Source organism: Chinchilla lanigera, unplaced genomic scaffold (genome assembly GCF_000276665.1).
Source record: "Chinchilla lanigera isolate Chin_1 unplaced genomic scaffold, ChiLan1.0 scaffold00024, whole genome shotgun sequence".
NCBI lineage: Eukaryota > Metazoa > Chordata > Mammalia > Rodentia > Chinchillidae > Chinchilla > Chinchilla lanigera.
This window is the reverse complement of record NW_004955425.1, coordinates 22,152,170-22,165,876: the sequence shown is the minus strand read 5'-3', so window position 1 is coordinate 22,165,876 and position 13,707 is coordinate 22,152,170. Positions and strand designations below refer to the sequence as shown.

The window sequence follows — 13,707 nt, the reverse complement described above, 5'->3', positions numbered from 1 at the left end:
CCTGAGGAGCAATGTATGCCCGATGCCAAGGACAGTAAACAAAAAAAAGCAAGGGGCAGAGTAGGCCGTGCTTCAAGGAATACGAGGCACTGGGCGAGAACACGCCCTGTAGATCTAAAGGCAGAGTGCTGTCCCCAAATAGCAACATTTAGAACCATCTGTCTTTTCCAAATGTGTTTCTTACTCTTCACACACTGTATACATATCCAACTGGGAAAAAGATACATTGACCATTATTTTTCCATCTGGGAAAAATACGCTCTCAAAGTCCTCTACATTTTTCAAGTCCTGAATGCTTACAGAAACACTCTTTGGCTCACTGGTCGGACGTCTGCAAAGAAGGAAAAGGCTGTTTATGTCTGCTCCTCTCTGAAACTTCAGATTAGAGCAAGTTATTGTCACGAGCCATAACTTCTCTCTCATTTCTAGTTCTCAGCAGGATCTCTACTAGCTGGTTAACCAGCCTGCATGCTCTCTACAGAACGCAGTTTCTGCATTCAGCATAACGAGTGATGTTACTCAAGCTTAACAATGAATTCGTGCTTCAAGACTTGGAAAATATTATCCACAAGGGGACAGCCATCCAAGAAAAAGGTAAATAAATTCCTGCAGAGAAAAGAAATGCCAGTGCTTTTCAGTCACATACAGCAATAAAACTGATTTAATTCCTCAAGAACACGAGCTGGCAAAGCCGTGGAGATGTTGAGGACAAAGGTCTCTCCGCTCGCAGGGACAGCCTTGCAAAGCAAGTGATGATGCTTCAACCCTTTTTATTACTGTTGGGAGGGAGGGAAAAGCTCTAGGACCAATTTTTCTTTATCTCTCTTTTCTTTCATATATTTTAGAAATAACTCTATTACTAAACAAGCACAGTATAGAATTTAAGAAAAAGAAATGTACCTGAAAAAGGAACGCGCTCCTCACTTCCTGGATAGCTATTCTGTGGAAAACAAGGGACACTCTAGTGCTCAAAGGCCAGGTGATGCCACAAACCAATGCCCAGAGTGGGGAGCACAAAGGGCGGAATTCCCAAGCCATTTGGTGACTCTCCTCTGGGCTTTTCAGCAAATAACCCCACCCCAATTGTTCCTCTATTTTACAAAAAGGTGATCATTATTTCACCAGAGAAAGAAAGTTAAAACATGCTCTGCAACAGAAGATATTTTTAAAAAGACCTTATAAAAAAAAGCAGCCTTTTCCCCCTTTTCAGCAATTTTTTTTTTCTCTATCAGTAAAAGGAAGAAGAAAGAAGCGAGAGGAAGTAAAGAGGGAAAGAATGAAGATGATTTCTATTTTATAGAAAAGCACATTACTAACAATAAACTTGTTCAAAAGATTTTATAATCTAAGGAAAGAAAGCCAGGCAGGGTGGTATGTGCCTCTCACCCCAGCTACAAGAGCGCAGAGACAGCAGACTTACTTGAACCCAGCCTGGACAACTTAGTGAGGTCATGTTGCACAAAAAGAAAAAACATGAATGAATGAATGAATGAATGAATGAACGAATGATTGGTCTGACTTGGGTGCATTAGTTGCCATAGTATGTTCAAACTATACAGATAATAACAATTAAAATATCAAGAAGAGCATGTTATACCACATGGGCACTGAACAGCACACTGACACAGGATCCCACACTCCTGGTAATTGGGTGTTTTGACATTTTTTCTTCTGGTGCAGACAGAGAGAAGCTATCACACCAGAGCAAACAAGCTAAACATTGCGGGTGTTCTTTGGAGCACACTGACAGAATGGTAAGGGCAGGCTCTGGCTCAGCCTCCTCTCCACACTCTGAGGCCCTCTGGCGGTCTTGAAGGAAAAAGGAATTGTTTTAAACATTCGAACTCCAGACAAGCAACCAAATAAACTGGATCTGTCACTGGGGTCAGCAGAAGGAAAAACCTTCCTTTCTGTGAAGCCATAACCGCTCAGCTCTGCCCTCAGAGCCAGCCGAGGAGCCTATGTCTGGCCAGGCACCATGCCTGCCTCCTAGGAGGTGGTCTGGCCAGACACAGCTGCCTGTGTGAGTGCCACTGCAGCCTGCTCCTTGGAAGAGAAAGTCCTCACTGAACAGCCCAGGGTGACTCCTGAGAAGTATAAGTCATTGTAGTTACAAACCTGTACTCTAAAGCAGCCTTGTGCAATAGAAAGGTAACGTGAACCACATATGTAACTTAAAATTTTCTCTCTTTAAAATTTTTTTTCCTATTTTAAAAAGGTAAGAAAAAACATTAGAATTAATTTTATTAAGATATTTTCTTCAATGCAATATATCAAAAACAGTATATCAATATGTAATTTATATAAAAAATATTGAAAGTTCCATACTTTCTTAAACCATGTCTTTAAAGTTTTACACATGCAGCAAGTCACAATTCAGACTAGCCACATTTCCAGTGCCCAGCGGCCGCCGTGGGGATAAGGAAGGCCAGGGTGCTGTCAGGACCCGGCTAACTCAGCCGGGTTCCTCGTCATCTCCATTCTGCTGAGTGGGTGACGAAGGGACGCTGTCTATAACACTGGACAGATTTGGGGTTCTAAACAAGAACCTCACAAGGTCACTCTGACACCTGTCAGAGAACACAGACATTAAAGCAATGGTCAAGAAAGAGGCTCTTCCCTCACCATCCTGCCTCTGGTCGGCCTCTGATGCCACTCCAGCTCTGAGAGGCCACACAGGCCTTCCTGAGGACAGAAAAGGGCCAGCGACAGCTTTGAAGGGAGGGTTTTGCCTCAGCCTAGAAAAAGCAGAACCTGTTATTTAAACTGCCTAAGGATTCTCAGCCCAAAACTTGCTGACAACAAAGGAACTGCTGGGGGCAAGGGCCTGGGGAACACGTGGAGCTAAGAAGTTGAGACAAGAGGAGAGAAAGGAGAGGAGAGTCAAGGCTCAGGATGGACCTGGGAAGACCGTAAGTCTGTTCCCTCTGCTTTCTTGGCAAGAGTGCAGACTTTAGACCCAGACCAGCTTGTGCACCCCACAGCTCTCAGGGGCAGCCATGCTCAGCTCAGCCAAGATTTGCCAGCCAGGGTGTGCACAGCATCAATTAGGCCAGAGAGCCTGGGCCCAGCTGAGGTTTCCAACTGCCAAGTGAACTCCTGGGCCCTGGGCCCTGGGCCCAACCTGCCCAAGGAGCTGACAGAACCAAGCTCTAAGTAAGGAACCATGGGCAATTCTCATCCCTACTGGCCCTTGCTACTTTGTGTATAAAAGGATGGAAATGACCTTTCAAGAATTTTAAATTATTTTATCAAAGGATCAAGAATAGAAACGTGAGATTATTAACCAGTTAAATCACTCACCCCGCCATACATCCGGGCAACATGAACCTATGAACAACAACAGGCAGGCGGGCCTGGCCTAGTCACTGTGCCCAGTGACTCCAAGCTTCCCTCTGCCTGTGTCCCTGCTCATGCCACTGTCCATGCCCCAAATGTGCCTTCCTCTTTTTCCTCTGACCTCCCTACATCCTGGCACTCAATTAAGCATGGCTCCCCAAAGCCTCTGCCCAACTGTCCTCGCCCACTGCTCTGCCATGTGAGCTGGAATTGTACCCTCTTAGGCACACCCTGGGTCTCAGCTGTGCACACACTCCCCCACCCCATGCAGTCTCCGAGTGCTCCGCTAGCCACTGTGCTAGCAAATGGGCTCAAGGTGTCTGCTGCTCCTCTACTTCACTCCATGCCCCACAAGTAACACTTCTCTTCATCCCGTAAGGTTCGCAGCCTGTAGGTCAGGGACTAAACACCGGCCCATATAGGTGATGGGTCACAGAACCTCTGAAGGGGCGGCTTCTCCCTTCTCCCAACCCTGGGGAATCTGAGACTTCCGCCTCACACTGAGTAAGCACCATTATGCCCACCACTAGGTGCTCACTAAGAAAGAGCACTTCCTAGCAGCTTCTGCTGTCCCAGAATTAGTCTTGTCTAGTGACTGCCGTCATGCTTGGAAATGGACTAGCTCTTGTTACCAAGAAGGAAATGCCAAGTGGTCAGGATGATGCCTTGGTGATAGCCTGATGACCACAACCCTCCATGCACACCAGGCAGGCCACGCCCTCAAGGACTGGGGATGTGAGCATTCAGAGCATTTGGGGCGCTGAGTCTTCGCTGGACTGCACCCTCCATCCTGCCGCATTTCGAGAGGTCTCAAGATGGACCCTCTAACACACTAGCAAGATTTTAAAGTGGCACTGCACGGCCAGCATCCTGAGTCCAGACTCAGCGCTGTCCCCTGTCACCCCACTTCTTTACACTTGGACTAATGTGTGTGTCTGCACAATTACCAGATCCCAGGGGGACTTTAAGGATATAACATTTTTGCAGTTTCCACACCAGTGGATGTCATTTTTAAGGTTTGTTAACTTTTTTTAAACAATTCTTTTAAGAAAATGCTGAGATGGAAGGGATTAAATTAATAAAGAAAAGACACTGCACTGTACTCTGCATAGTCATCCTAGGAGAGGCTGATTCGATATAGCACATACTGTGAAAGAAAAATAGAAGAGATCACAGAGATTACAGTTGGTTAAGAGGGAAAACCGCCAGAAAGTAATAAACTTATGGTGCTAATATCTCTGAAATATTTTCTCATTAAGAAAACATGAAAAAAGAGCCCTACAAGGTGAAGGACTGCTCTGTAAGATGGGAACAAGCCTGGAAGGCAGAATTTCCATATATAACATTTTGTTGATGCTTTATACCTCACTGCCAAAGACAGCAAGAAAAGTGACTGGGGATTTTTTCAAACATATTTTTATTATTGTTCTTAGCCCTGGTGAGGGAATCTCATGTTCCTGAAAGCAGAGGACAGCAGCCTGTCTGTGGCCAAGCGCAGTAGAGCAGCCTCCCGCTACACCTGCGCATTCCCAAGCCCTGGGTGGAAGGAAGCCGCTCAAGAGGACAATGCCAGTCTCTCCCCAGATGCCTAAGACAGGGCCTCAAAACCAGCCCCAAAGCCACAGCAGTCTCTGCACAGACCTAAAGTGGAGAGGCATCAGGGACAGCACTAGACCAAAGCTAGCCTTAGGGCACTCTCATTTTGTGGGGTACATACCTTGTGACAAATGTATTCCACATGTATGCAAAGCAGCCACCCTACCCTCGAAAAGGGCCCTACATGTGGAGCATGAAATGGGGAAGAATGCAACTGTTTTGATTACAAAGTAGCTAAAACTTAGCCACTCTCACTTTTTTTTCCCCCCGAAAAACAAAAATCTCCTATAGGGCCAGGCATGGTGGCCCATGCCTGTAATCCCACCACTTGGGAGGCCGAGGCAGGTGGATTGGTGTGAGTTTGAGGCCAGTCTGGGTTACATAGTGAGTCCTTGCCTCAAAAAAAAAAAAAAAATCTACTATACTGTAAATCTCCATTTTTACATTCTAGAAGAAATAAATACATACAAGGTAAGAGTGATGTTTTCACATTATTGATAAGTATAGTGTTGGGAGCCACTGGAGCTGATTACTGGTCAAGCAGTCAAGCTACCTCAGTATTGAAAAAGGGATCCTGTCGGACAATTACAGTCGTTAGTCGCTAGGCAACATTATCCCCCCATGATACTAACTTTGCAAGTGTATAAAATAAATGCCCTTACTGTTGAAGTCAGTCCTCCTGCTCATCAGTCAAGAGGTAACTCCACCTGACCCCAGCTCTTGTCTCTTGTCTTTTTCTCATACCCACCGCCGTTTCTCTCCAGAGGAGGAGAGACCAACAAGGTACACTACAGTATAGCTTTCTTTTATGCTAACCCTCACCCAGTTCTTAAAGATAGCTGCATATGGATCAGAAAGACATACTTGTGCTAAAACCCATGCTCACTCAAGCAGCTCTGCACTTCAGTTGAAATTCAGCAGCCACATTCTCCCAGGTGGACGCCAATCCCAAGTGTTATGGAGAGATCGCTTTGCCTCCTGCCTGCAGGCACCCCACAGCTGCACTCTGGGGCCCACGGGACGCTGACCGTCTCATCACTGTCAAGACGCATCACCATCAAGACGCATCACCATGGGCAAGAGAGGGCGCAGGTTCCGGTGAAAGATGACGCCCCGTCGCCAACCCCACCTCAGTCAGTACCTCCGCCTGTGTGGCTCTGGCTCTTCATTTCCAAAATAAGAGGCACAGGAGGGTCTCCAGCACAATCTTTCAAACTCCACTTGCCCTCACTTCCTCAGCCCGGCTCTATCTCTACACTGCTGCGCCTGCCCCAGGGAGCAAGAGGAACCCCTGGGGCCATCACAAGTATCGTTATGAAGCTCTGCATTTGTTGGGAATATTCGTCCCAGGAACAGAACAAGTAGGGAGATCGGTATGAGCAGAAAGAATACTGAAAACTTTCCATCTTTCCAGGGTGACTGCACGTGGTGGGCAGTAGGGGTTCCTGCGTCCTGACCGCTGGGATTCTGATTTAGCAGGGTTGTGACAGTCCGAGAAACTGGGTTTTAAAGCTTGGCGTGAAATTCCCAGTACACAAAATCAAGCATTCTGCAGTCTGCAGTCCCGCCACATGGGGCGCACTCACGGACTTCGTTTCCTGCCTTATTGGCCCACACTCACTCTGCAGGGCACGTTTCTTTTTCTACCTTTAGTCAATGTAAGACCTCACTGCCTCTTGCATGTGTCTTGACCAATTCTTCATTTAACACCAAGAACAGGGGAAAAAATGCCTACAGGGGTCCCCAGCGCCCCACAGCCCCAAAAGCAAAGTGGTTATTCAGGTAAGAGTTAATAATGTGTAACAGGGACTGAGATCAAATATGTAAGTGCTGAGATCAAACTCTGCTTTCTCTTTAGGGTTTCAGCACTAGATTTCTTAGTTTTAACTCATGACCTTGCTGCTCAAGAACTGGCTCTGGTTTTAACTCATTTCATTCAAGATCAGGTTTTGATACACATTCCTAGAATTTAGCAACTAGAAAGATGGGTCCTGGCACTGGGGGTACAGATTAAAATAGTATCTTCCCAGTTACCGTAAGTGCTGCTTCACTGAACCAATATTCTGTTGAAAGAACAAAGAGAACAAGAAGAAAACCCATCACACATGAGAAACTATGACAGACAGACAGTTCACTGATGCCAGCACCGTGAAACCATTTTCATGAACTGTAAGACCTAAGACACCAGGCAAAGGAAGCAGGGGCTCACCGGCGCTACCTGGCCCCAGGAGACAGTGCCACCCCAGCCGGCAGGACAGGGGCAGACAGCAGACTAGGAGAGGGTGGTGCTGACTTCTGGCCTGACCAGAGAAGCAGAGCTCAACTTCCTCCTGCAGGAAGAAGTCTCACTGCCAGAGGACAATGGACAGAAGAGAAAGGACCAGCAGTGGGGCGCGTGGTAGCCTGAAGATATCTCCAAAGATGGAGCCCTGAAGGGAGGTAGGAAGTCAGGGGTTCCATTAGCCTGTCAAAGAGTCAGGCAGCCAGAAGAACAGAAAATGCAACCAGGCCAAGCACGCTCAGGGGAGTACAGGATGTGCACTGCCTGAAGGAAACAGGGAATCTGCCAAGCGGTGCCCCTCAACTGACCTCAAGCTTTAGATCTGAGGAGGAAACAACCAGGCAACAGACCTGTGGCCAGGAGAGAGCCACGAGCCCTGCATGACTCTATCCTTCATCTCTCCTGACGATACTCAGGGAGAAAGCACATAGCTGTTAATGGTGTGGCAGGAGAATGAAGATTTTAGAAAAGTTCTATTCAGATAGGAAAAGGCTGGATCTGGGAACAGAAGTAAAGACAATGGACAATGGGATGAGATTAAAAAGGGAAGGGAGGAGAGAAAGGATAGTGGCGAGAGTCATCAGTACTGACCTCAGACAGACGTGGATCTGCATGCTGCCTGCTGTGCATGCCTCATTTGGTGAGTCCCTTCATTTACTCAGTTTTTGGTGAAACGGGGATCAGGAACTATCTCAGAAGGTTACTTTGCATTTTAATGCTCACACCATGAGTAACAGTGAGAAAGCTAAGGAAAACAAGGGTGCAGGACGTGGGCGTGCAGTCAGGACCTAATGAACAATGCTCATTACTAGTACTAGAAAGCTGCATGAAAAAGGAACTGACTGAGGCAAAGAAGGAATAAGGGCCTGGAAAGAAACTGAAAAAATGATCTACATACAGTGGCACCTCAGCTCAAGAAATTAATTCTTTCCACAATTCTGGTCAAAAACCAAATTGGTTATAAACCAGATCAAATTCAATGGTTGGGTTCAATGTTGACCTTACGGGGAAATTCGATTCAGTTCCCAACCAATTCGGTTGGTGACCAGATTCATGGGAGGAATTAAGTTCATAAACGGAGGTACCACTGTATACTGGAGATCCTGAAGACCAGAACTAAAATCAAAAAAATGTCTAATTGGTCATGCATAGGAATGCCAGAAGGCTGAGAAAGGTGGGAGGCTTACAAAGGATGAATTAGTGATTCAACCTAGTAAAGACATTTTTTGAGAAATAAATCAAGCAGAACAAAAGTAATAAGCTAAAATATGAACACAGACAACTTCTTGAGGTAAAGGGTAATATTAGCATGCAGAAGAAAAGGCTCTCTATATTTCAAACAAAATTAATTTTTTAAAAGTTAAAAAATTTTTTTTTAAAGTTTAATGAGCTCTACCCAAATATAAATAAGCAAAATTTAAACTTTGGAGATAATCTTTAAAACACCTCCAAAGATGGTTCCTCCCTTAGAGTGGTGGTTCATACATTCTATAAACTATTCCAGAGCACAGAAGAAGACCAAAAAGCCCAAGTATTATATCAAGTGAATGAAGACAACAAAACCTGAAGAGAAAAGGAAGCCACTAACCCCACTTTCACTTCTGAACAATGAAAAAAATCTAAATAAAGCCCCAGCCAACTCCATCCAGCAGTATTACAAAATCAAGTCGGCTTTAGCCCTACAAGGCAAAAATGGCCTGCAATTAATGTATCTGCTAATATACCATAAACAATATTGTTAAAACATTTTTTCAGTGAGAAGCTTCAAATATTATTTCTGCCAACCTGAATAAATAAAAGTTATAGATATTTATGAAATAGTCAACTCCCTGTTTTTAAAATAGTTATGCACACATATTTGAAATTATGTAATAAAAGAAATATTGACCTTCAAATATTTTTTTATTCTCACATCTTATGAAAACATTTTATTCTGCTTCTTCCCATGCATTCTTCCTGTATCTCCATTGCCAAGAGGCACTTTGAGATATTTAACACAGTCTTCCAGAGCTACCACCCTGACTTCTGAGGATGTGAAGGTGATGTATTAATCTGCAGGTACTTTCATTTCAGGAAATCTGTGTCCTGGAACTGTATAACCAAGAGCTCTACAACACAGACTTGTTTTATAAATTTATGGCCTCCAGGTCTTACAACTGTGGAGCCATCTCCCAGGAACAACTGCTAAATCAGCACTACATGTCTTGCCTTTTTTATTGATTCTTTGTAGAGAATTCTATATGTAGTCAACACCAGCATGATCAAAATATTATACCAGGATTCTCAAATAAAATCAGTTGAGCCAGGCATAATGGTGTCTGCCTATAATTTCAGCTACTTGGGAGGCTGAGGCAGGAGAAATACAAACTGGAGGCCGATCTGGACAACTTTCGTAAGGCCTTGTCTCAAAAATAAAAAATGGCTAGGATGTAGTTCATTGCAAGGACCTGGGTTCAAGTCTCATTAGCAGAAAAAAGAAAAGTGAACTGAGGAGTACCAGAAGAAAGATCTTACAAGCATTTAGGTACAAGGTGTCTCTCACTTGTCGGAAGGATACATTTTGGGGGGCCCAATCTTTATCTTATGTTCAACCTTTTACACAGCACAGAACATGACAATGCATGGATGGCACTACAGCAAGTGAGCAAGGCTGTTCCACTCAACACTACCCTCCTGCCAAGTCCGAGGCAGCCCAAGCTTACAGCCCACTGGGGGAAAGTTCTGCTCCCCGACAAGGACAGCAGGAATACGAGGGCCTCATCTCTGAGGTACACCGCGGCACGGCCAGAGACGCCAACACCTGGCTTTGCCGTCTGTGTGGTATGGACAAAGTGAGGTGACCTCTCCATGCTTCAGTTCTCATATCTTCAAAATGAGACAAAAAGCTACCCTCGGAAAGTGAAACAGTGTGAAGATTAGCTGAAGCAACCAAGGGAAGTACTCAGAACCGTGTCCTGTATGTCAGTAAATGCTGCATTCAATAATCCTGCCTGATTTTAAAAGCAAACCAAGGCAAAACAATCCTCAAATCAACAGAAACCCAGAAATCACAAATAGAAACCAAGATTAATTCCCCCCATGTCCTCTCGCTCTTACACGGTCACTTCACAATCAAACCCCCAACAGTGAGACCTGACCTCATATTCAAAGCTTCCAATCTAATTTTCAGGTTGGGGGCAAGAATCACTAGGAATTTCAGAAAGCCCCCCTATGGAAGACAAACTAAAGCAAATATACAAACACACTGGGAAAAAAACTTTAAAGAGACAGAAGATGTTGAGAATACAAGCAAACTTAAATGTATATATACACGACTACACAGAAATATGTATATATACACAAACACACATATGCACACATTAAAGCACAGGCTGTACAGAAATACTTTACTATATCTATAAAGTAAAAATCAAACTTTGTCAAAAAGGAATTATCAAAAACTGAATTCTTCGTAATTAAAGAACATGGTGGTTGAAATAAATTTAATAGAAAGTTTTCAAAATACTACTAAGGAAAATTTTCAAACTGTAGCAGAACTATAAAAAAAAGAGAAGAAAAAACTAAGAACATTAGCAGATTGATCTACCATCCGAACTGTAGGAGTTCTGTAAAGAGAGGGCAGGAGAGAGAACAGACAACCAAATGACTCTGAACTACAAGAAAATTTCTCATTTAAAAGGATTCTGCATTTTTGAATAGACAGTGTTTACCGAATACACAGCACAAGGAATAAACAAAGGTCCAGGCTCGAAGTACACCATGGTGAAATTTTAGAAATCTATGTTTAAGGAAGGGGGAAAAATCATATATATAACATCTTAGGAATCAGAAAGGCGTTGTCAAAGTGAAAATGGTTTTCAAGTCATCTCTGGGTGCTGACACTAGGAATTCTCTTCTTTCCCTTCTGTTCTGTCATATAATCAACATGTATGAGTTTTATGGTCAGAAGACTTATTTTAATACACCAAAATCTATACCTGAAGACCCGAGCCTAGGTTTAACTGACTCTGTTTCTTATCTGTCTTCCTAGGTCACACTCTGTCCCCTCCAGGTAGCAGAATCACAGGCAGGGAAGACGCCGGATTACAGGGAGCATGGGACAAGCTGGCCACGCCACCCAGGGATGCGCCAGCCCGCTGCCCCGCCGCCTGCCGTGAGCCTGTCCATGCACACTCACTTGGCCAGCAAGCAGGCACTTTCAGCACACTCCAAGAATAGTTCACTATCTGAAGGAAAAGAGGAAAAGCCCTCAATTACTTTTCCTGAGACACATCTTTCTATCCATTATGATCCCGTCTCCACGACTGCAGCTGGCATTTATTTTAATAAGGAAACACTAACCGCTGCAATCTGTCTTCATTCCACTCATCGAACCACGTCCTCAGCTTTGCCAAGAGATGAGTCTCCTATTGACAGACTCACCTGTGGAGAAGATGAACACTGTGTTGTTCCAGAGCCCGTGCCTTCTTAAGGCCGCAGTGACATTTCCCACTGCTTCATCCATGAGGGACACCATTCCTGCGTAAAGACGCCTGTTCTTATCCTGGATAAAGTCATAGGGCTTCAGGTACTCCTCTGGGACCTGCAGGGGCTCGTGGACAGACTGGAGAGCCAGGTAGAGAAACAGAGGCTGGAAAGAGAGTTAACCCTCATCAGTTCAGAAGATAAACTCGACCCAAGAACAAACATGCAATTTTGCTAAGGTATTTAAATGGAAACAATAAACAGAGAAGGATGAGCTACTCCAGATTTATCAATTAATAAAAATAACATCAAGACAACCTACAGAATGCACTGAAAATATTTGTAAATCATATATATGATAAAAGACTCGTTCAGAAGATATAAATAACTCTTACAACTCAATAATCAAAGGCAATTAATCCAACTACAAAGTGAGCAGAGGATTAGAGTAGATATTTCTCCAAAGAATTATACAAATGGCTATAAACACATGAAAATGGTCAGAAATGCTTTGAAAAATGCCTTTAAAAACTGCAATGACATATAACTTCATACCCACGAAGGTGGTTATAATTTCTAAAATGGAAAATCACAACAGTGTTGATGAGAATATGGAGAAATTGGAACCCTCAAACATTCTTACTAGGAATGTAAAATGATATATGTAGTCACTGAAAAAATAATGTGGCAGTTCCCCAAATCATTTAGTGCAGCTAGCACATGACCCAGCATTTCCATTCCTACAGAAATGAAAGCACACACCCACACAGAAGCGCCTCGAATATTCAACACATTTTTCATAGCAACCAAAAGATGGGAGCAACCCAAATGCTCACCAATTGAACGGGTAGTGAAGTATGGAGATTTCCAGCCAGATATGACAATAAAAGAAATGGAGTATTACGGTATAAATGGACCTTGAGAGCATGCTAAGTGGTCAAGCATGAATGATCATGTGTTTTATCACTGAGTTTCTACGCACTCTTCAAGACAGGCACATCCAGAGAGACAGAGCAGACTAGCGGTTACTAGGGCTGAGGAAAATTGAGAACAGAGGAACAGTGAGCCAGCTGGTACTAGGCTTCTTTTGGGGTGATGAAAATATTTTAAATTTAGGTTGTGGCAATGGTTGCATGACTCAAATTTACTACTGAACCCTAGACTTTAAATGAGTAAATTTTATGATATGTTAATTATATCTTGATAAAGATGTTAAAAAATATAACAAGAGTCCTAGACCGGCCTAGACAGCCCTGATCCAAATAATAAAATCCATAACAGCAAACATATTAAATGTTGTCTATGTAGTAGATACTCTGATAATAATTTTTTTTTTTTGAGTCAGGGTATCACTCTGTGGTCTGGGCTGGCCTTGAACTCACCATGTAGCCCAGGCTGGCCTCAAACCTGAGGCAATCCTCCTGCCTCAGCCTTCTAAGTGCTAGGATTATAGGCATGCCCCCCCATGCCCGGTTCTGATAATAATTTAGATATTCCATCTTATTTAATACTTACCCTATAGTACATCCATTTTATTTACTTTTTTTTATGTAGTGCCTCACTCTGTAGTTCAGGCTGGCCTTGAACTCACTATATAGCCCAGGCTGGCCTCAAACTCATGGCAATCTTCCTGCCTCAGCCTCCCAAGTGCTGAGATTATAAGCATTCACCACCATGCCTTAAAATGGTTATATGATTTGCCCAAGTTCACATTAATTGAAGAGTAATTTCCATTAGAAACCTCACCATTACAATATGTATCAATAGGCGTTTTGGCTTTTTGCTTTAGATGGAGTAAGTCCCCACCCATTTCAGAAGAGGTTTAAGATTTTTTAATATATTTTATGGGAAAAGAAGTAAACACCATGCATTGTTAGTCTTTGATGTAGGACCAAACAAGACCAATTTAATTCCTGGAAACTGAACATGGGATCCACTGATCCTCTTTCATCTCTTTTTTTTTTTTTTTTCCTCTGGTACCGGGAACCGAACTCACGACCTTGCGCTTGCCAGGCAGGCGCTTTGCC

The 13,707-nt window shown here is 43.7% G+C and overlaps 1 protein-coding gene across 1 annotated transcript in view; it reads right to left on the bottom strand.

Moving 5' to 3' along the window:
- Positions 1–13,707, bottom strand: part of Arsb (arylsulfatase B) — a gene marked incomplete at its 5' end in the record, with an annotated part of 160,715 nt that overhangs the window by 115,345 nt on the left and 31,663 nt on the right. Inside the window, 1 exon segment of the mRNA XM_013514875.1 lies at positions 11,639–11,846. Coding sequence (XP_013370329.1) covers positions 11,639–11,846 — 208 coding nt within the window.